The 24,623-nt window shown below is 39.3% G+C and overlaps 2 protein-coding genes across 2 annotated transcripts; both read right to left on the bottom strand.

Annotated features, from left to right (window-relative positions):
- Nucleotides 1-721: 721 nt before the first annotated feature.
- Nucleotides 722-2,182, bottom strand: LOC131293329 (putative odorant receptor 83c). Its single transcript, XM_058321408.1, has 5 exons — nucleotides 2,161-2,182; nucleotides 1,955-2,049; nucleotides 1,051-1,140; nucleotides 835-990; nucleotides 722-775 (listed from the first exon to the last, which is right to left on the bottom strand). The coding sequence occupies exons 1-5, from the start codon at nucleotides 2,180-2,182 to the stop codon at nucleotides 722-724; spliced, it is 417 nt and encodes a 138-aa protein (XP_058177391.1).
- An 855-nt stretch (nucleotides 2,183-3,037) lies between these two features.
- LOC131293327 (putative odorant receptor 83c) lies at nucleotides 3,038-18,915 on the bottom strand. The gene is made up of 8 exons (XM_058321407.1): nucleotides 18,889-18,915; nucleotides 7,274-7,466; nucleotides 4,282-4,382; nucleotides 3,691-4,223; nucleotides 3,528-3,627; nucleotides 3,367-3,456; nucleotides 3,151-3,306; nucleotides 3,038-3,091 (listed from the first exon to the last, which is right to left on the bottom strand). The coding sequence occupies exons 1-8, from the start codon at nucleotides 18,913-18,915 to the stop codon at nucleotides 3,038-3,040; spliced, it is 1,254 nt and encodes a 417-aa protein (XP_058177390.1).
- Between the last annotated feature and the right edge of the window lie 5,708 nt (nucleotides 18,916-24,623).

Genomic DNA, 24,623 nt, shown 5'->3' with positions numbered 1-24,623 from the left:
AGTGATTCCCATGCCATTCGTGCAATATTAAAGTAAATCGTTGGTCAACGTTGTAGCGGAAAACGGTTAACGTAGATAATTTTCTTTTGATTTTTAAATGTAGTAAAGAGGCTTTGGGGGTGCCCATGGCGCAGCGGTAGCGCGAGGAAACACCACACCACAGGTGTGGGATCGAATCTCGATCTATAATATACCGTCTTTCGGTCACACAAACTCTCTTCGGAGAGAGGCCTTGTCCCACTATGGGATGTCGTGCCACATAAAAAAAGAGACTTTACGCTTTATTTAACGTAGGATGGAAAATTTAATTATTATTTAAATGTGAGTAATCATAATCAATATAAATTTCTAAGTTTGAAATTTTATTTAACAGATCTAAAACAAGAAAAGTAACATCGAGTTCTCGGTTTTCACACACGTAGTTTCTCAAGAGTTATTGCTAAACTTTCTAGTGAATAGAGTGTACGATGCATGAATCAAAATAATAAGTAGACATGTAAAGGAACTAGCCTAATAACCATATCTCTAAATCTTTTACTTTATAGACGAATACTATTAGCTTACATTTTTGTAAGTTTGCTGAACAATATTGTTATAAGTGACATTTAATGTGAATTCCTTTTCAAATGATTTCGAATATCCTCTGACAGAAAAAACACAAACTAAGTCATTGTAACAAACTAACATAAATTAATATCGTCAGGTATATCTGTAGCCACCTTTAACTGACGTACTGCATAATAAGAACGAAAAACTGATACAGCCCTCGTAGAACCTGAAATTGAAAAATATCGTAATATTCTAAAAATAATTCAAACTTGTTTATTATCCTACAGTCATGTAAGTCGTAAAGTTCAGCGGTGCGAATCCATAAATCATCAGAGTTAGTGGACATTGTTGGCGGCTGAGAAGAAAGACAAACTCTTTCTGATTGCTAACCGGGAGCTTGTACCATGGCACTGAGTTGATGGTGTCGTACATTTCATCCACCTGGAAATTGGTTCATTAAAATAATACAACAAGTTTTACAACATTATCACGACAATGTACCTTCAGCTCTACATAGTGTCCGATTAAGAAGTATAAGGTAAGTTGAAAAAATAAAATGAGCAGGAAAAAATACGCAGCATACCAATCGGTCTAAATGGAAAAGAAATGGTTTGTTAGTGCGTACTTACGAATCCATCAATACTTTATTCCTACCAATGCAACCAACAACATTCCGTCGCAAATTGAAAATAACCCCATTCCTACATGTACCAATATTAATACATTAAAAAGATCATCAACGCTATTTAAAAACCTGAAAATCGGCAAAACTGGTTAGTGATGGGGTTGAATTGTGTGTTTTACATTTTTCACTCACTTGACAGACTGTTGGTGATCGTACATGCACTGCTTCCACTTAACATCCATCGCTGAGTTGTCATTCTCCGAAAATGCTGGATCATTCAATATTTTCTCCAGCTCGTGGAGATGTAACATAAAAATGTCGGCATGAGCCATCGAATACAATGCACACAAAATAAATAAGACATCTGAGGAAATTGAACCTACGATACCGAGTGCGTAGAGGTTTACTTGAAATAAAATGTTGGCTACGTAGCCGCCAGTTGTGCCCCAATCGTAATACGGAAGTTCATAAAGAAACAGTGGCATAACCGTATCGTTGGCGTAATACGCATACAATGGGTACAATCCAAACACGAATCCCGAGCATGAGAAACTGATCGCTATCAGACGAAATATAAACCACATCACACGTCCCGTTCTTTGCAGGACAGCAACTTCTTTCGGGCTTCCACACTGAAATGGCACCAATAGTACTTGCTCAACTGATTCCGTAAACTCTTTGAATTCGAAGCCTCGTTTAATGACAACAAAAAACTTGACATACAGCTGCAATAAAGAGTAGCTTTTAACTTTAGATTTAATTTTAAATTATGTCGTTTACCTGCACTGCCGATCCCAGGGTAATGAGAATTTTCATCAGGTGCTGATGATCGTTTGAATACTTGGTAATTGTGTAGATGCTACTCACGAAGTACACTATCACGTGAAAGGACAGATAATAAGAAGCAGGCAGAAATTTACCAGGGGCTGTCCAAATCTCTGTCCCAACAATTTTTGAGCTTATGGACAGCAATTTTAGAAGATTACGATAGCTTTCTACAGTGGCCATTTTTGTTAACCTGTTCTTTTTGGTTTTTTTAATGCAACCAAAGGAAAGTCACAACATGAATAAACGTATCGTGTTAACTCCTATGAAAAACAACCTGATTTCTTAACGGTCTGTAAATAAATGAGGCTAATTGTTTCAGTCGATTGAATTGGTAGTAATGCTTCTGAATTTTGCAATATTATTACAGATGCTTCGTTTCAGATGAACGGCCTTCTAGCTGTGTCATGTTTTATTCAGATATCATTGGAATATGGCCCCCTTTGGAACCTAACACTGTCTGTATAGCGATTCGCATGTAATTTATGCATGCTTCAAGTAAATAGTTGGCCAACGTTATAGCCGAAAATAGTTATCGTATCATAGAAAACTTAATTAATATTTAAATGTAAGTAATCGTATTGCAAAACATAATAGATAAAAATTTGACATTTTATTTATCAGATTGTGAAATCTTACGTGCAATTAAAATCAAGGCTGATGGATTTATCACATTAAGTCGCTTGTCAAGCATTATTGTTAAGCTTTCTAGCAAGAAGAGTGTACAATGAATAAATCAAAAGAAAAGTAGACATGTGAATGGACAAGCCAAGTAATCAAACACTTCACTTTATAATATAGATCAATCTTATTAGCTTACTTTTTGGGAAAGATACTTTTGTTTGATAATGGATGTTTCATGCTGTACAAGATTGTTATGAGTGACTTTCAATGTTTATTTCTTTTCGTATGATTTTGCATATCCTTTAGCAGGAATAACATAAACTATTCAAGAAATGTTTGATATTAAATTTATTAAGCACACAACAACAACAGTTCAATGTAAATTAGTATCATCAGGTATATCTGTTGCAGCCTTTAACTGACGTACCGCATGATAATAACGAAAAACTGATACAGCCCTCGTAGAACCTGAAATTGAAAAAGGTCGTTACATTCTTAAAATAATTCAAACTTGCTTATTATCCTACAGTCATGTAAGTTGTAAAGTTTAGCGGTGCGAATCCATAAATAATCAGTGTTAGTGGATATTGTTGGCGGCTGAGAAGAAAGACAAACTCTTTCTGATTGCTAACCGGGAGCTTGTACCATGGCACTGAGTTGATGGTGTCGTACATTTCATCCACCTGGAAATTGGTTCATTAAAATAATACAACAAGTTTTGCAATATTATCACGACAATGTACCTTCAGCTCTACATAGTGTCCGATTAAGAAGTATAAGGTAAGTTGAAAAAATATAATGAGCAGGAAAAAATATGCAGCGTACCAATCGGTCTGCATGAAAAAGAAATGGTTTGTTAGTTTATGCTTTGGTCTTTACGAAACCATCAATACTTTTCTCCTACCAATGCAACCAACAACATTCCGTCGCAAATTGAAAATAATCCCATTCCTACATGTACCAATGTCACGACATTAAAAAGATCATCAACGGTATTGAAAAACCTGAAAATCGGCAAAACTGGTTAGTGATGGGGTTGAATTGTGTGTTTTACATTTTTCACTCACTTGACAGACTGTTGGTGATCGTACATGCACTGCTTCCACTTAATATCCATCGCTGAGTTGTCATTCTCCGAAAATGCTGGATCATTCAATATTTCCTCCAGCTCGTGGAGATGTAAGATAAAAATGTCGGCATGAGCCATCGAATACAATGCACACAAAATAAATAAGACATCTGAGTATGTTGCACCTACGACACCTAATGTGTAGATGTTTACTTGAAATAACATGTTGACTACGTAGCCGCCAGTTGTGCTCCAATCGTAATACGGAAGTTCATGAAGAAACAGTGGCATAACCGTATCGTTGGCGTAATATGCATACAATGGGTACAATCCAAACACGAATCCCGAGCATGAGAAACTGATCGCTAGCAAACGAAATATAAACCACATCACACGTCCCGTTCTTTGCAGGACAGCAACTTCTTTCGGGCTCCCACACTGAAATGGCACCAATAGTACTTGCTCAACTGATTCCGTAAACTCTTTGAATTCGAAGCCTCGTTTAATTGCAACAAAAAACTTGACGTACAGCTGGAATGAGTAGTTTTTTAAAACTTTATATTATTTTTGAGTAAATTATGTCGTTTACCTGCACTGCAGTTCCTACAGTAACGAGAATTTTCATCAGGTGCTGATAATCGGTAGAATACTTCACCATTGTGTAGATGTTACTCACGAAGTACACTATTATTTGGAAGCATAGATAATAAGATTGGGGGTGCCCATGGCGCAGCGGTAGCGCGAGGAAACACCACACCACAGGTGTGGGATCGAATCTCGAGTCTGGCACCCTCCGGTATTACGAACGGCTGACCACCGATCTATAATATACCGTCTTTCGGTCACACAAACTCTCTTCGGAGAGAGGCCTTGTCCCACTAGGGGATGTCGTGCCACATAAAAAAAAAAAAAAAGATAATAAGATGCAGGCTGGTATCTGCCTGGTGCGGTCCAAATCTCTGCCCCAACAATTTTTGAGCTAATGGATAACATTTTCAGTAGCTTCTGATAGCTTTCTACAGTGGCCATTCTTGAATCGCTCACGCAACAACTAGCTGTAATGCTGAAAAAGGAAATTTTGGCAATAGAGCAGACTATTGCTACCACCATGAACGTATGAATTCTGTGCACCAAATGAAACGTAAATGTTCAACAAATCTGGAACATCCGTTTGTTCTAGTGAGCAGCTGGTTTCATACCCATATGAATTACTTATAATTGCGTGAAAAACGGCACATGGTATAGATTCAACGTATGATAATAATCTCATTTTAAGGTTGTGTGTTGGATTTCGAGAAAACACATTTTTTATAATTACTTTCCATCAATGTTATGTATTCAAAACATAACACAACAAAACTTGAAAACATAAAGGTTTGATGTATCTCTTTCAATTTTTAATTAATCTCACCAAGGTTCGACATAATCTTCTACTTAAAAAACGCAATTGATCTGAATACGTGTTGACAACCTGTTATAGCGATGTTGATTACTTAATCACTTAACACTTAACACTTTTAAATACATTTGAAGTGGAGGTAAATTTTTCTGAATAAATTTTACAAAAATGTTCAATGCTAGTTTTCTCAACCATTTAGCAAAGACAAACGCCTTATTAAACACAATGCTTCGAATCGGATTTCTTCGGTTTAGCGCCAATGAAAAAAACTGTCTACTATCTAGATCTAAATGAACACAGTCTGAGTAATGGTCGAAAAAGTGATATTCTTTGGTGTTTCTTGTCGATGGCAGATCGACCGAGGGTCAGGTGTCGTCACCCCAGTGCACCAACCCGGAACCGATATCGCATGCCGAAAGCGTCGCAGTTTTGATGCAGATGAAAAGGCAAACGAGTTCCAGGGTTGGTTTTTCTGAAAATGAAAGTAGCAGCGAAAGCGATTTGTCATCCTGTCAGACATGACAAATTGAGTTGAGTTGGGAAAAAATTGTTTCAAAAATTGTGTACCAATAAACAGCCTATGTATAATGATCATAAAATGCACAAATTACCTATGGTTAAAAAAAATGAAATCTGTACTATCATGAGCTATGCCTTGAAACACCGTATGAATACATCCAAAAATAATCAAACAACTGTGCAGTAAAGCTTTCGAGGAACTTGATATGATAATTAATTATGTAACAAAATACCTGGTGCAAATAAATGAAACAGCAACTTAATATCCCCCGGGATTGGGCTACAGTACGGTTGGAAATGCCTTCATCATTATTCTTTTTGACACTGTTATTTAGACAATTTCTCGGCGGTATAGTATTTAATCTCGTAAATTTCATTATAAAAACTGATCAATTTAAAGCGTCCAATCCGGCAGGTATCGAAAACTTACTTTGCCCATCAAAAGATAGTTGAAGTTTTTGGCAAATGGGCGAAAATTTTTAGTCTTTATGTTTGTTACAACGCAAACATCTTACAATTAAAATGATCTTCCATTAAAACGGTAAAGTAAATTTTCTCCGTAATTTACACTTTGCTGTTGCCCGAACTTTAACCTTCTTATACGTCATTCATACCGTCAAAGAAGCGGGGAACTAATTTAATTGAATTGAAGACCTTTTTGCGTACTAAAATAAAGAGGCCAAGTTGAAAAGTTTTCCGTACGACTAAGCACCTAGAAGAGACGGTCTTTTGGTTGGCCGTGATCCAAAGGGAAAGTTGAAAGCACCACTACTGGCAGGAGTTTGGTTTATGAGGCGATGTAAAGTTTTGAGTTAAAACTGCAATAGAAAGTACAGCCGAAATGTATTTTTTATGAATCGATCATTTTTTTGGTCATGATAAGTGAAGTGAAGGATAAAAGGTAACAATATACTAACGGGCATCTTAATGTTATAACCGATACCAAGGAGAAAAAGCAAAACAGAAACAACTTTGACCTGTTGGGGCAAGTATCGCCATGGACAATTATTGTAGCACAAGATATTATTCAACTGTAGTTGGATTTACCGTAATGGCTTTGCAATTACATGATGCTATTCTGATTCAATCGTCACAACAGAAGCATGTGATTGTGGCTTAACTAATACCACATGGAATTTTCTCCCTGCAGGAGTTCAAGAAGAGAGTAGAAATGAGGCACTTTGGGGTTTGACAATTTAATAACGTCACTAACCATTGGGCAACCGTCAGCGAGTCGGTGGTGATTCAATCAGGCAAAGACCCCCGATCTCCGACTCGACGTACGGGCTGAGATTTGCGGAACACTCGTGCAAGTGACAGATGCAGTGCTAAAGAGGTATTAATATATATTACTCTTCCTTGGTCGCGAAACGCCCGATACACTCGTCAACGCCATTGTTCTAGATCTTATCGAGGGATGAGGTCAACGGAACACGAGCAAAAACCAGGGGCACGGGAGGTAGTTGCGTCCCAATGCACCACATAATTATGCCATCAGTGGCCCTTGTTCAGATTTCTGGGATCGCGATCTAAACAGTTCGTTCGCGCGACGTAACGAGATTGTGAGCTAAAGAGGTATTCAAGCCTAGGGACTGAGGCGATGACATATCCAATTCAAGGAGGGAGACACCGACATGTGAACACATTCGTATCAGAAACTTACCACTACTATACAGCTTCGCTAGTTCCTGTGCCCCTTTGTACGGTGGTCCCCAACGAGGCCGCTTCTCATCCGTCGTTCGCCCACTGTCGTCTGACGCTTCCTTGCCGCGGGAACAGGTTAGGATGGTGTTGGAGTTCGGGTCATCCTCGAGCATGGAGTTCTGTAGAATTTCCTGGTCCGTCTTGACGGGTGTCTGTGAGTGAGAGTTGGCGTATCGAATGTATTAGATTAAACGTCATCGTGATAACATCCACGGCACGGATTGTGCAGATTGTGTCGAAATGGAAGCGGAGAACAAGGTGTGCGCCGTAAGCGATAAACGGTTGTCTGATAAACGAGCATAAGCAAGCCTAATTTCTCCCAAGGGAATCCTATTCCCGGTTCGAGAGAGGGAGAGCATCCGTGATGACGATGATGGCGTCAACATTCTTGGCTTCAGCGTTCTCAACGATCCTCCCGTCCCGATTTCCTTCGGCGTGATTTTCCAATGCAGCCGATTTGCGGTTTATTTCAAGCCGCTCTTTCGAACCCTGCCTGTTCCTGGCGACAAACTCCCTCAAGTTCCATTTTTAAAACAGTGAGTTACGTGCCACCTTCAGACTGCAACCGAGAATGTCCTGTTGCCAGCTAGAGGCCGTCGGTGCAACAACCTGCCTGTTTAATAGACCAATTCATCGGGAAATTAATGTATTGCTCAAGCTAAAACAAACCTAGACAACAAGGAGACGTCGTTGATGATGCAATTTAATGCACGAACTATCCTACAACATGGTTATACCGTTCTACTCCACACCTTTCCATTGCTGGGAAATTGTTTTAGTGTGCATCCATCGAATGAAGCACGCATGCACACTAACGTTCCCTTCCTTCCTCAATGACACTTCCTTCTTTCACACAAGTGGTCGTTTGACAAACAACATTTGCATTGCAAATAGCCCAACACTACGAAACGGAATTTTCTTTAGCAAAGCAAGCTCAACCATCCGACAAGACGCGCATCCTGCCAACCCCAGAATCGATCTAATTTGCAACGATCAACATCGATTGGCCGTTAATTGTGTGCGCAATTATAATGTTTTCGGCTGAACGAACACTTTGCCTTGTTTCAAGTGGAGCTGTTTGAACATAAAGGAACAAACACATAGGTCCCCGAATGATTGCCCGTTTTATCTGCTCCATCTGATAATTATCTCCAGGTATTCCAAAATCCATGTCTGGATGATGTGCCCTGTGTATTAGAATAGATGTCAATTTTATTTTTTTTTTGTCGCGAATCGCTTGATAATCGACGGACATGTTTTACTAGAAGTTAATGATTTTTTTTTTGGGAAAAATTGATCAAAAAATTTGGTTTTGCTCGCGGTGTTTTGCGTTGTTAAAAGTCGTCTCTCTTCGCAAGAAGATCAGGTTTTGTTCTGAAAGTTAAATTTCTTGAAGAAACTTGCTCAACTTCTCGGTTCTTCTTTCGAGACTCTTGAAAATATTAAATCGTAAATGCTGAAACTTTTCATTGCCTTATAAATCATCAATCAATAATGTTAAAAGTATTCTCCATTATAAGCAAGCAATAAAATCAATAATTTATTATAAGAATGCCTTCTTTCATGGATAGGTTGTGCGAATTATTGTTTAGTTTTCTAGTACTTCATTTTGATCTGTTGCACCTTAACTCGTCCGTGTTAACGAAGGTTCCCTAATGTAGCCGAAGCAGATGCCTGAGAATCGAGAGTTATTCCCAAAAAAGGGAGTTTCTCCCACAGATAAAGGCAATTTGACCCGACCTGTTTCCTTCGCCTAAAGCGAGTTTTTGCATGGATATTCGTGAGCGTGAGCTTCTATCGCACAAGTGTCGCATATCACTCGGTGACCCTTATCAACTATGCAAACAAACAATCTCATACACATTCGCAACACAGACAATGGAGCAGAGTAAGTACACTATTCTCTTTTTCACTACCGTTTTAGATGCTCCCTTATGCGACGTTGACCAATTGGCGAAACGAAAGTCGTGATACTGTAACAACCGTGACCTACGTGATATCTGGAATGTGCTACCTTATAGTTAACACTTGATAAACCACATATATATACAAACTAACATAAATAATGAACCACCTGTAGCCTAGCACGGAATCTTGGGGTGTAGTTGGCTTTAACGATTTCTAATTCTAATTCTGGTTCATCATTAGCTTGTTTCCATTCGTTAGTTTTTCAGCAATTATAAACAAAACTGCGTCTCATAAAACTCTTCGGAGTGTAAATTTAATCTTTCTCTTTAGTTGAAAACTGTAAGGAGTTTAAAGTAGTTTGAATCACCATGCGTCTCCATTTTGTACAAAAGAGCAAAGCACGTGTTGGAAACAGAATGAATGTTAAGTTTTCTGTAGATTTCATGTTAAGTAAATTTTAGACATGCAACATCAGGTTGTTACAAATTTTAACCTTGAGTAAATTGATCGGTTATTTTCCGTTACGACATTTCTTTTTACCACGATCTAACCCGTCACGTGGATTATGAAGTTTTAAACGGTTCTAGCAATGGACAGACTAATCCTATGTTGAATTAAAGTAGAGCATGAAATGACTTGACGCGGATAATGTCACCAATTTTGTTCTCGTAATTTATTTGTAGAATTGGTAAAGTTATAGGTGAATGAAAAACTTAACCCAAATATACGCTTCAGGAAGCGATTGAATCCGCTTCCTCGAACCCGAGGGCATAGACTGACTCGATTAAACTCCAATTGGAACGTTCAGGAATCCCCGTGGATAAGAGAAAACAAACCAGGAACAGTGGCCAACCATCATACCAATCCACGGGTTGACGGGATTGCTCGATATCTGTTGACTTGCTGAATCAACTCGCCACCATCGAACGCGTGGGATGCAATAAAGAATATGAAAATTTAATGACCACATCGGGTGCAAGGGGTAGAAGCTTCTGTTTTAGTGTGTCGCTGTTGCCTGTTGTTTCACAGTTTGACAGTGCCTTTAAGCGGTCCATGTTTTTCCGATTAAAATAATGGAAGGATAGAGAGTATGGGTGTTGATTTTTTGTATTATGTATTACTTACCCTCTCTTTCCTTTGGTGGGTACTCACAAGCCAGACTCCTACCATATGGAGCAGTGCTATGTTCCGGTTTAATGGTTAACGTCGACTTTTTATGGACTGGTGATTAAGCTGATGATATTTTTATTCTACCATAAAAACCCGAAATCCATGGCAATCGATTCCGGGCGCAAGAGCATACGACGGTTGCGTCCAGTTTTCTTCCGCATTTTGGGTGTAAAAACAAGTAAACGAGTGGTTAGTGCATGTTCCGGGAATTAGGGGTTTTTATGACTTTATTAAAAAGTATTCGGATTTTGACGATAGACGGTCGGGAGGGAGAGTGCTTGGAAATGCCTTGTCGATTTTATCAACTTAGGATTGTACTTTAATTTTTCATATGCATACATAAAATAGTTATAGGTCAGCATATGGATATCTTCAATGTAGAAAAGGCACTTTGATATTGTTTTCTTCAGACGAAAAAAAGTGCATTACTTCATGTTTGATTTGTTTTCCTCCTCCATTCTTTTTTGAAAGTGATTTTTTATGTTTATAACACATAACAAAAACTGTGTAAGGTGCAAATGGAAAACTATTGTAAAATAGTCATTGTTGATGTACTGGAACCTTTAAAAGATTACATATTGATACCTAAGAACGAAAGCAGCAAAATTAACCATATTTTCCAAATAAACTAGCCCCACGATACAGTTTTTGTTGTCATGATTCATTGTTTTTTTTTTCTGCATTTAATAACTCAGAACGTTAATCGCACGGCCAATAAACAACAAAAGGCCAGGAAATCCCCAGCCAGGATAAGGAATGCGCCAGCTATGACTGGAATAAAAGAATGTCCTTTTTTCATTTACTGTTTTACTGAATATGAATGATGACGAGATGAAGCAATCATATGGAAAAATCGACTCAAAATTAAAAACTAATGAGGCATTGTTATGCATATTTCAGTGACAGTTGCAAATAGGAAGAGCAAATCGTTTAACTTTTTCCAATTTTCATGCTTTAAATTAATCAGCTTTAGCAAGCTTAGAGGAATATTTGTGCGTGCAATTGTGGAATCTTGTAAAATGTTGGTAGTAATAGATTCAAAATTTAAGTTCTAAAATCACCTATGAAGCATTTCTTGTCATTTCTAGCATGGAAGATGCTCCCTACGTCACACGTAGATGTGTTGACTACTTGAAACTTTTTCCTGCGTCATGCGTAGAGTGGTTTGACTATTGGAAACTTTTTCCTCACAGAAATTCCCAAACCATTTAAAATTCCCGGCTCTAACGATCTACTTAGGTCTTTCCGAATGACCGTCGTCAATTGTTACGAAGGCATTCGAACGGTGTCTGCAGAGTGTTCAAAATTTTCCCCAATCGTTGGGCATCTCTCAAGCAGCCAAACTCAGTTGACGCATTGACGTTTAAGCCGACGACGGGTGCGCCAAGATGGGTGAATGAATCACCTTTTTTATTGGCGGGGGATCATAAAACGACACAAATGGGTCGCAGAATTTTCCGCACCAGCAAATTTATTTGGAAAGCTTTCAAATTTGTTGCGCTTCACGCTACAGGGGTAAGATTTATGCTTTCCCTTATTAGCGGCATTTTCACGTAGTATTTCGTTTGTACCCTCACATCAAATGATATAAAAGAAAGGTAAAAAGAAGCCAACAGAGAAGTAGTCCCTCTGAGAACTTTCCGTAAGTAAAACGGTTTGTTTCTTTTTTTGTTTTCTAACAGACACCTAGGTACCTTTCTCAAACGTTATATTTCCAACCCTAAGCTGATTTGTTCAAACCGTTGTCAATTATCTGACGTTAGTTGTCTAGTATTACTAGGAAAAAAAAACAATGGGACCGGGCAAGTGCTTTTTTTGTATCTCTGCCACTGTACGGTATTTTTTTTACTGTTTTAAACAGAGAAACGAGCGAAAACATTTACTTATAATTTGCATACATAATCAATCGTTCTCATTGGTCTACGTGACCATTCGAGCCAAAACGATGCGGTGCGAATGAAATGGACTGGTCGTATCGACTTATTTTGTCTGCTGCATAGTCTCAATTGATTCGAGCAAGAATGGAATATTTATGTACGATGTACGCTTGAAACTTGTTGAAACTTTGATTGGTTGAAAGTATAACGGGTGACCCATGATTTGCACATGTGAGTGCTAAAGTTGCTGGTTAAACAAACGGAAAACGAAGCAACGAAGTAGCAATACAAAGTTTTTATACGATAGAGGATTACCATGTGAATTCGTCCCTCCCAGTGGTATTACAATAAATTTCAATCATCGCATATGAATTATGTATTCTTTGCAGAATGAAAGTTATTGTGGTGCGCGTAAATTTCTGAAATTTTCCCAACTAAGCCTGGTACCTGTGAAAATACACGGTTCTTTTCTAATAACCGATAATTTGTACTCCTTTGATTTGATGTTGCGTAAAACGAACAAGTTTAAAGTTTGCAGGAATACCTTTATATTGGAACAATGAAAGTTATCTTAATAAAAAATTACGCTTCATCATTAAATATGAAATACTTTTGTTATGGAAATTGCAGCCATGACATTGAAAACATGAAAATTAATAAACAAAAACAGCCAGTATATTCGCAGAGAACATTGCTAATGGGTGGGCATGGTAATGGAGACGCCTGGTGTTTTATTTTATTTACTCCAATTACTCCCGAAGAACGTTAGGAATGCTTTACGAAAAAGAAGGCAGGGCTAAAGTTTGATCCAGAATAGAAGTAAAGTTGAGTTTTATTGTTTGCAAAAGCTCTCTGCCTAGTACTGAAAAGTGATTGCTTCACCTATATAGTAAGCCATTGCCCTCTATACTTCATGTGATTCCGATGTTATTTCTCATTTTCCTTCACTTGTCACTCCAACGTTATTTCTAGTGTATGTGGATGTGTTTTCAGTAAGAAGTTTTACTCATGCTCCATTTTTATCCATTACATTTTCAACGCATAACGCATAACGATAGCATAACGATGACGAATTGACAGATTGTTCTGCCCTTGAACGTCAGCAGAAAAATATGAAAAGATAAGTGGACCTTTTTTCGTGTTTTGGGTCAAATGGAATAGAAAATAAATGGGTAAGCTACGGGAGTGATAGTGGTTTTTTTTACACCACTCTACGTTTGCTGTATTGCACACCATCGCACACACGTGACCTGGAAAATTCAATGCAGAACTGGAGGCTCCAGCAACATGCAATGGAAACGAAGCCATCAAAAACAGGTGATCGAAAGAATGTGGATGAATTTGATATTTATTTCTCGAGTGTTCGTGTAATGGTCGGATCAGTCTTGTTCGATTAACCAGGAATACGTTGAAAAAATCGTCCTTTGCAGTCCCGTATATTCAAACAACATTTAGTCATGTGTGCGCTAGAATATGTCTAGTCGTTTTCCGTAAACGCAGACGCAGCCACTGTACCATTGGCCATTTGAAAACGAACCGGTGTGACAAAGCAACCGAGAAAGCGATTCTAGAAAAGGCGCTTTTGAGTAAGAGTTGATCGAAACTGATACATTTTCTGTGGCTTTAATAGAGCACCAACATCCGACCGAAATTTGTGGAAATACCAATTGGTTGGAGCATTCGCTTTCCTGCATCCATCAATCAAATAAACCCACCGGTTTGGTTACTCTAGTTCGCTCTTATGCCCATCTATGCAAACGTTGACTGTGATGAAGGGATGCTCCAAAACAAACGATATGGACGTGGCAGTTTTCCTTGTTCTGTTCCAACATTGTTGGTGGTTCGTTTTATACTTTTTTTGTCATTCCTTTGTGATGGTGCTTCTGTTGTCGGTTGACAATTCCATCAGAAAGAAATATCCATGAAATAGGTGCAGACTCATTGAAGTTGAACATTTTTCAGAAACCAACCATTTTATGCAGGTGTAAGTTTCGTCGAGAGCTGCAAAAATAGAAATCCTGGGTACGTTTATGGATGTTGGTAGCATATTTTTTTTGCAGGAAAAGGAAGAATAAACTATACGAATATTTAAAATGCATGAAAGTATCGGAATTTGGTTGAAAAGATGATTTTTTAAAGCAAACAGATAGGAATGTTGATTGGAACTTTTCTGGACTGGTTCAATCCATAAAGAATAACGGATAAATTCTCCAGGTCCTGCCCATACCACCACAGCAGGCATGTCGAACCTTTGACTTGTAGGGACATTGAAGGTTGCTCTTACGAATCTCTGTTCTCTGTAGAACTCAGGGAATAGTTCTAAAACCAAAACAAAAATTAAATAAACCACAACATACCGAACCGTTATGGTTAATTACGGCCACAAGTAATGGCTAGTTTGGCAAAACTGATGGAGTTATTGTTCGGAAAACTCACATTTTTGTATACATAAAAATTGAGCAATCAGAGATTGATAAAATGTAAGAATAGCATTGTGCATTTAAAGTTTATATAACACTTTTTTTTTTTTATGTGGCACGACATCCCCCTCGTGGGACAAGGCCTCTCTCCGAAGAGAGTTTGTGTGACCGAAAGACGGTATATTATAGATCGGTGGTCAGCCGTTCGTAATACCGGAGGGTGCCAGACTCGAGATTCGATCCCACACCTGTGGTGTGGTGTTTCCTCGCGCTACCGCTGCGCCATGGGCACCCCCTTATATAGCGCTTAGGGCGTGTAAAAAAGTGTAATTTTGAATTTAGAAAACATTATATTATCACCAATCCCGAAACCCACCATGTAACGTTGAACTTTGTACTATTCAGATTCCAACTATGTGTCCAACTAACGAACATTTACTATCGTTCTATTGATTTTCTATTTAGTTTATTGTCACTTTGGCAAAAGTATTATTGCCTTCCAACATCTCCAACCACGTATTCGTCTGAGGCCATGTTCCAACACAATCCTAGGCGGCACAAACAAATTGACTCTCGTTTCGTTTTCAGTAATTTAGTCGCACACCGAGTAAAAGCAGGCGCTGGACTCAGAGCAATTGCAATTGAGATTACTCGAATTACATAATTATCAGATCATTCTGCTTAATAAGTTTAATGACTCTCGACACTTTGTAAGATGATCCCGTTTGGTTGCTCCGGTCGGCAGAAGGGACAGCAATATTGGTTGTTATTGCAGTTGCGATCACGTTCAGCTTTACTTCACGGACTGTTTTCCACCATCCCTCTCACAGAACAAAATAAAACTAACAAACGTACGAACGGTTCAATTCTGTCGATTTAAACGATCCACGTTGAGCAGCAAACATCGATGGGGAAAATCGGCTACGGGCCGATACAATATGACGGCGATAAAATCGATTAGCAGCAAAGCAAGCAAACAGGAAATCTTTCTTGGCTTGTGTTGGGATTATGAGTCCCGGTAGCTTGTAGGAAAAGGGCTTGCAAAAAATTATTAAACATCGTCCGGTTCCACCATCCTCCGTGGGTAAACAAGGTGGCAGGGAAAACTTAAACTCTCTATCATATGAGCAAGAAGGTTTCGTTAGGAATAGACTGCGCAGTCGAGGGTATTTGAAAAATGGAAACAGTTCGGTTTGTTTTCCCTGTTTCGGTTTTTTGCCGAATGGAAGTGGTCGAAAAAGTCTAATTGATTTAGTAAACAACTCTTTCCAGCACCAAATCGCTGCAGCCAACATGAGCTCACGCTGAGTGGGTTTAGCAATAATATTCGAATTATCAAAGGTTTTGCGTAATTAAATTGAAACGAGTACCTTTCCGTTAATTTTTTCAAAATAAGGAGGCGTGAAAAAATTCACAGAATTACAGTTAAACCAATGAGCTAGATAAAAAATTTTTGTGGTTAGTTTGGTTTGCTATAAACTTAAACAGCAGACAGCAGAAAACTAGGGTATGAGAAGAATATGTTTGTTAGAAATCATTTTGATTGGTGACTTTTTGCTAAATTTCGTTAGTCAATTATGTGTTATTTTGAAAAGGTAATCAATTATGTGATAAATTCTTACAAGCACACATTCACCAACGATTGGCAGTACCAAGAATTTTAATATAAAATTAATAAACCAAGAAATGCTACTGAATATGCAACAACTTTTGAAACTTTCATCTTAACGGTAAACCTGCGTTTTTACAACAGATCAGCCTCAAGCAGACTCCCTACAGCCTGAGCCGACCTGTTGGCTTCTACTTGCACACTTATTAGCATTCCTGCCGTAGGGTAAAAGTCGGAATAACGAAGCATTTTTGTAGCGGTCCAAAATTAGTTTTCCAAGATTTAAATTAGGTTCAATTTCACTTGCTTATTATGGTCATTCGTTTTCGTTTGTCCTTTCCTCAGACCGTCGGTCAAATTTTTGACAAGATGCGTCTGAGGAAAATTATTTCGGCGGTGTTGAGGTTGAAAGGCAAAAGTTGTTGGATGAAGCATTCTCATCTGAGCGTTGCCTGTCCCGTTTCTTCTCTGCTCCCCTCTTGATGGTACACGAACTTGCGTGCTTGCAGCTGAAATTTGTTGGTAATTGAATTTTTAATTTTGAAACATTTCACTTCATTGAAAGTTTTGGTAATGCGATGGACACATGTTTTACTAGCAGTTTTGGACCAGTAGTTGTAAAAAGTTGAAAATAATCATTGAAATCTTTTCAAATACAAGAAAAACAACTTTTTATTTATCATGAGCAATTTCATAGAAACCGGATATGCGTCCATGGTTACAATACAAACAATACACCTGTAATATCCTGTGTTTACGTGTAATAAATTGAACATAAATTCTTTTTTTTACCTTCATTTCTATCAGTGTTTGTGCATGTAGGATGCACTGGGTTGTTTGTTATGCATGGTAATATTTAAATAAGTAATGGAACATTAGTCAGCAGGGTATTTCATAGCTTCTGTGAGCCAAGGCTAAGAACAAATACAGTCGAGTAGTACGTTTTATACACTCGTTATGCCGTTCAATTAAATACAGATAAACTCCCTCAAATCTCCATGTTTTATGGATGTTTTCTCTGTAATCCTTCCGCAAACTATAAACATAACGGAAAATGGAAAACTTCTTTTTATACATTCCATCCTGCCCTCTTCGGAACGCATGCATCTGGATGTTTCATTTGCATCAATTGAATGATTTATTGTGGATTACATTGTGAACAGTAAAAATAAAATGTTTATTCAGTTTGTCTTGTTCAGTATCTCTGGACCATATCTTGCAGATATCTTCGTTCGTAAAGTAAAGTGCTCAATTGTGCTCGATGACCATATCGATGGTGGAAAACCTTCGCTAGCAGGTCGCGGACACTTTATGTACCTTTTTATTACACCGCATCCGGTGCAGAGAGGTGCAGCGGAGCTATACCTGCCAATTGAAAATTATCGCAAATACACTTGTTTCCTGTCGAAAACACTAACAAAAGGCCGACGACCATCAAATACACACGAGTGTCAAAATATAGGGTCGGTTTTCAAAACTCCCCGGGCACAAGATAACAACCGTTTCCTGCCATCATACCCCGCACCAAACATGTACTGGGGACTGTCAGCAGACGTTGTACTATAAAATGAGATGCTTACTGCCACGTAAAAGTTACACCCGTTTTAAAGCTCGCTTCGGTGCGGTATTCCTTCGCCGCATTTATGCCCTCAGACAAATGTGACCCATCCGAAATGAGCGCCATCGGAAGGTGAAGTATTCGTTTTCCAGCACGACAACCATTGGAAACCTTCGAACAATTATGACAATCAAATTCATTTCCCATAAAGCCTCGAAACGGACCTTACTCAATCAGCTTGACGGCTGTAGCAGTTTTGTCGCATTGGAAAAAAATGTTTATTAATTTAGTATGCCTCCTCTCAAAACAGTTATGTTTCTAATTTGGAAGGATTCCCGATGTGTTTGTTTGATATGGTGTCATTACCAAGTTCCTTGGAATCTAAATAAATCGAAGTAAACTTAAGCTAAATAATGCAAACCGTATATTGATATACGGTTAAGGGGGTGCCCATGGCGTAGCGGTAGCGCGAGGAAACACCACGCCACAGGTGTAGGATCGAATCTCGAGTCTGGCACCCCCCGGTATTACGAACAGCTGACCACTGATCTACAATATACCGTCTCTCGGTCACCGAAAATTCTCCTCGAAGAGCGGCCTTGTCCCACTTGGGGATGTCGTGCCACAAAACAAAAAATTGATATAAATTAAGCCTTTTCAACTCACTCAAAGCCTTAAAACCTTATATCTTATGAAAAATGTATTAATTATAAAACTAAATTTTTTTCCCACCATGCCTATGTTTGTTAAGAACTTAAAACAGAATCAACATTAGCAGAAAAATGTGGGGTTTATACAACCCCAGCTCAGCTCTGTGCTTATCATTAATGGCTTCATCATTGAACTCTCTCGGTCACTGGGTAAAGACCGTCCGAGGTGAGACGAAAACAAATCATCATCAGGCCATCAGTAATCCACATAAGAAGCTTGCTATCGTGAGCCGGGTGTTTCGCTCGAAAGCTCTCGGTCCTACCTCAACACGAACTACATTCGCTCGGCAAAACCCGGGGCGAAAAAAGGCGTTAGTCTTACCTGTGCAGCATCGGACTTCGAAACCATGGATGCGCCTGCGTAGATATCAGAGAGCCGACGTGATGCGTTCGGAAATATGTCCTTTCGGCAACGAAAAAGAACCGCTTCCCGGGAATATTCGGAGCTTTCTAAGCACACAATGTTCATGAGCAATGGCGGTTATTTTTCGCGCTTTTTAGAAGTCGAAGGTTCATCCGAACGGAATCACGGAATCGTTTTTCCGAACAGGAGCACTCATACTGCTACGTATTTATCGCTTTCGCTCGTCAGTTTATCCTCAGCTGTGCTCGCGAGAAGTGTGTTACTTGGTGATTCCATTTCAGGGCGTGTTTTTACCACAAGCCGAAGCTCGTCGTAAAAGTGAAGTGAGTACCACGAGATTCGCGTCATCGGTTGCTTAAGCAACATCACGTGTTTTGTTTTCCTCACGGGTGCAAAGCGTGATATTTTTGCCGGGAGCTTAACCTTGAAAACGCCGGTTTGCGTTACTTCTCGTGTAACCATTGCTAAATATGTGCTCGAGTAATGTGATTTGTGCTAGTGAATGAATTATGAAGATTTATTAAAAAAAAGTTGCAATGGAAGACAAAGTGAAACCATCCTTCTAAAATACAGAAAAATAAATCATACTAATATCTTGAAATAGTTTCACCTGGAACTAGCGGATTTCCGAAATTGTGTGCGTGCATTTGAGTTTCTAACCATCCAAACACGTATGAATTAACATTCTCTCAGTCATCTCAGTGATGTGATGTAACCGCTTCACAGTTTTAACTAGTTTTGTCGCCCGTTTTGATTTTATTTACGTTGTGCGGTGTTCATTCGAAGTACACTTATTCTGAAAACACGCTATTACATGTTTGTAAATTTTTGTTCATTTAGGTGTTACTAACTGTGTAAGGGAAACATCTTGTGAAAAATCAAAATAGAGGCCTTGTGACAGACGTCGTTACCACAGAGCTATATTAAAAGAGCTTGGGATTGTGAAAACTATTGTTGATGGATGAGTGAAAATTGAATTGAAATTTTTCCTTTTCTTTCCTTCCTTTACTTTTAATGAAAAACTCAACCTGCACGAAACATTCATCTCGATGATCCAGGTCTCCAGTTGAAGCAGCTCCAATATACCTTGAGCCACTGGCATATAAAAGTGACTACGATTCTAGATCATCATGAGTTAACAATTGGTTCAATTACGCACCGGAAAGGTGTGTAGTTCTTCGATCGAAAGTTTCATACGGAGTAATCACATCGGCACATTCATGGTAAGTGTGGATAGATTTCGAGATGGATAAAATGATTCGCTCATGCGCTCAAATGATTTTGGTTAGCAAGGTTAAAAAACGGGACACACAGTTAATTTCTCTACTTGGTGGTGCAACAGCCGAGCGGTCCGCAAAGGGAAAAAGCTTTGTAACCCTTTAACGAGCGCACCAAGCCGGTCGTTATGGCAAGAAGAAGAATAAGAAGAAGAATAATGATAATAATAGGAAAAGTAATAAGAAGTTAATTCTTCGTTACGAGGGACGGCAATTTATAGGAATTGTTAGTACCCATATTGTGACGGTAACTTACTTCGCAGATCCTGGACCAGATTATATGAATGTTTGAGTTGAGATATAGCCTCTTATCGTTTGTATGGCTCTTTTCAGTCCCTTGCCCTTTGTCATATACCATCTTGAATATTTTTTCGGTTCTAACAAACAGTATTTAGTTAGGTACAAGTGAACCAACGTTTCGCTGAGCAAATGGCAATCATCAAATTCAATAAAAAGCTTTTAAATCTCTGATGATTTCTGAACACAAATCGACGAGTTTTCTGAAGGTTTATAAAGAAATGGACATCTACAATGCTTGTAATTTTCAGGCAAATTCTAACATAGAAGTTCAAATACCATGCAACCGAAAGGAAACCGTTTCTCCGTATGCAATGCGAGTTTTTCTAAAAAAAATACTCTATCTATCGCATGTTTTCGTATGACCAACCTTTAACCGCGTGCCTGGGAGCCATTGGGTGGGGCCGAATCGCTTAGGCTGTAATCTGGAAAATATCAAGAAAGAAGAAATCTTGCTTCAATCGTATACTCACTTTCCCAGTAACTCGTAATCAGTAAAAGCGGCTGCTTACATTCGCAATCTCCCAGCCGACCGGCGTTAGGTGCGTTGTTGCTGCTCGACTGCCATCTACGCAACACACCCGTCACCGTCTCTACAGCTAGCGCTTTCCAGTCACAAGCGGACATAAACGCTAGCAACGTCTCACGATCTTCGAGTGGCACATCGTCGGGACATTGTAGCTCCGAGAGAGATACTTTCGAATCCATTGCGCCGGAGGGTAGACGATACAGACAATTGCCTCAGTTCCGTCCGATGGAGTTGGAGTATTTGTAAAGTTGACAGCGTTCTTTGCTTCGCTGGTGACTGGATTGGTTTGATGATTGGTGGATGAGAAGGTTGCTATGTTCGAATAATAAAAATACCGAACTTCTAGAAATTGAGCAAAAAGGGATGAACCGAGCAAAGCCGACTTTTTTCATCCATCTCAAATGCCATTTGGAGCGACAACAGCGTGAACGCTGATGGCATTTTCCAGCATTTCATGGTTTATTCATGCGCAAGTGCCAATCAAATTGTGTCTTTGGGAGGAAAACAAATTCAAATCTTACACAAAAATGTGACGCTTATCGCTAGCGATTGGGCGTCGAACTGATTACAAAAACAAATTCGTACCATTATTCAGACCGTAACCGCCCACCACCCGGTTGATCGTTTTATGACAAGCGGTAGCCCCACCCGGAAAAGCTTATCAGGCGCACAAAAGGCTGGCAAATAAATGTGCAACAATCTGGTGGCGTCAATCGAACCGACGCCGTTTGCTTTAGGGTGCAATAAAACTGTTTAAGTTATTGGTTAGTTTTATTCGATATTCGTACTCTTTTGGGAGTTGTTTTGCTTGCATAAGCGATGTGTATCGACCCAAACTTCCAAGAGCGAACGCTGGTTGATGATGAAAAATTTCATAAGTTTTACCATTGTTTGAACCACTCTTAATGGAGGCGCCATTCGAATAAACGACGGGCAAAACTCACCCGTTGCGAAAACAGATGACGATTTTTGGATGAGCAATGGTATGGCGAGTTTTTTGTCAAATTGATTGAAAAGAGTCCAGAATCGGTCAATGCGGAAACGGATGCTTATCGTCAGCTATCTTAAACACAAAAATACGAAAACTCAGTCACACAAAAGGGCAGAGGGATCCCTCTATGGCTACATCTACTTACAAAACCACAAAAACACGCGAAAAGATCCTGAGATTTTCTCACGATGAATAATTAATCACCCCACAGAAGTGAGTCATGAAAAAAGGGATGTCAAAAAAATAAAATTATTGCCAAACCAGACGCAAAAGAGTCGGTGGTAGTCGAACCCAACATGAAAAGACCTTACATATAATCAGCATGCTGTCAGTAGTACTAATGCTGAATGAACTGCAAAGTATGATCCTCATGGTGAGAAGGAAGAAAACCAAATTTTGCTGAAGATTTTGTTTTCTTCTAAAAAAATTCTGAAAAAGGTCCCCGAAGACGTTCCTGAAACAGAGTGAATAATCACTTTTGGTATTGCTTTATTAACCTTGTTAAGCCATAGAAGCAGAAGCCAGTTGTTAATACAGAGTGAACCAATCGTTGGGAGATGTTTTAGACTTTTGGAGATGTAGATAAAGCTCTGTTTTCCTTATACTCCACTTTAAGTAATCTCAATTAATCAATCTGGAGTTATCAACAGGGAGAGCTTGTCTGAACGTAGTGTATTCAACTTTTCGTTATCAAAACCTCAAGGAAACCTTTTTACCCCATCCAAGACTACCGAGACAACCATCGCATCTGCTGGGTTAAGTGAAGTAGTTCGAACCGGTACAAAGATATCCAAATTAACTTGCAACAAAAGTGCCAGTTCATTGGGTCTACCCCGGGATTCAATGGAGGCGCATGGTCTTTCTCGACTGAATGGAGGCGCATGGTCTTTCTTGGCTCAATGGAGAGCATTTCATTGGAAACCATCAATAGCCGGGTAGCTGTTAGTCGGGTCACGGTTTGCGTTGGTTTGGTATCGACATCGTGTAATCACCATGTGTGCTATCTTCACCTTCCCCTTAAACGTTGTTCTGTCGTTTAAAATGCGGGCATCATTCATTAAAGCGTGAAGGTTTCTGCTGGGCAAAGAAAGGGAACCTTTTTTATTTCTATTATTCAACTTAAATTCAGCATATGATTGATTGTCCGGGCATTGATCCAGACAATTTTTGACTATGGTATGCTCTAAATTCGAGTGCTTTTATTATCCTTAAAAGGAACCCCACCATCAGTTGGGTGTTGAAAATGACGCTTGAAAATTTGAGAACAACAACATTTTGCGTCTTTGGTACCCTCGTCAACGCCAGGACCTTCGCATGAGCTGTACGTACAAAGGCCATTTTGAAGGGGGAGGGTCAAGTCTCAAAGGACGAAAAATTCCATATTTTTTTATAGTACAAAATCACCGAATGAAAGATACATACGTTTGTATGTAAGGTTTTTTCAGTAGTATCATTTAGGAATATCATTATTCCCTTTCAACCGAACAAACAGCAATCGTCAGCCTCAAATATAATGCCTAAAACATCACCTTTTGGTCAAACAATCTCCTGATGCGCTCCGAAAAAGGCACCCTGGTGAGGTAATTTAATGTCTACTTCGGTGGTAAAAATAAACATCCCATAAACAAACTGGCCCCGCACTTGAAAGAAGCTGAAACTCTTTGTTTTTAGGGTCGGTTGGTTATTTGCTTCAAACGATCCTTCCTATCCTTTGCAAGCGGCAGCCTGTACCATCGTTCGAGGTTGGAGAATAATTAAAACAATTATCCACCCAACAGTTGCTTCATTCAACCGGCAGACGGAAGCGCCGGGTCCGTAAACATTTCACCCAGCTTTCAGCAATCACCAACCCTCGTGGTGAAAAATAGAAAACCATGCTTCTTTTCCGTCCTCAGTTCACTGTGCGAAGGAAATACCAAGAATCAGCATCCATATTAATCTTCAAGCCAGACAGTGGTTATTTCCTTTCCGTAAACTGTGATTTCTGGTTCCGAAGCAAGGCACTTGGGGTTTCTGGTTGCCACAGTTCGGCCAGCCTCGTATCCAGTGAAGCGAAACGCTTTTTGTTGGTACGCACGCAACGCAACGCGAAACCGTATAACAACACCAAATACTTCGCCACTAATAAGCAAACAGATTAAAATGATTTCATTTGCGAATAATTGCTTTTTCTTGATTGCTTTTCTTGTTCTACATACCGCGCAGAAAGCACGAGGAAAGGGCAAAACGGGAAAATGGCAACCAGCAAAGAAAGCAAGGCATCACTGGCGGTGTTGATTTCACCCCGAGAATACCAGCTACATTTTCGGTGCGAAGAAATTTAGCGTGAAACTTTTCTAATGAAATTGAGAACACGTTGTTTTTTTCTTACATTTTCTGCCGCGAACATCATGCAACGTGGTCAAGGCAGTGGATCTGTTTACTGTGAAAGTTACCCTCTGCTTTCGCCAAGGGAAATTGGTCTTTTTCTCTCACGGTGCTTCAACTTCCCCCTCAACACTCGACGTTACGCTGTTTATGTTAAGTTGGGTTTGCTCCTTCTTGCTTTCAAAACAGTCCTGCCTCTGACAAGTTCCGCGTGTGAAGAACGACCGTGCGC

The sequence above is a fragment of the Anopheles ziemanni genome, chromosome 2 (assembly GCF_943734765.1).
Source record: "Anopheles ziemanni chromosome 2, idAnoZiCoDA_A2_x.2, whole genome shotgun sequence".
Classification (NCBI taxonomy): Eukaryota; Metazoa; Arthropoda; class Insecta; order Diptera; family Culicidae; genus Anopheles; species Anopheles ziemanni.
The sequence above is the reverse complement of the archived record's forward strand: the minus strand, read 5'-3'. Positions and strand labels throughout refer to the sequence as shown.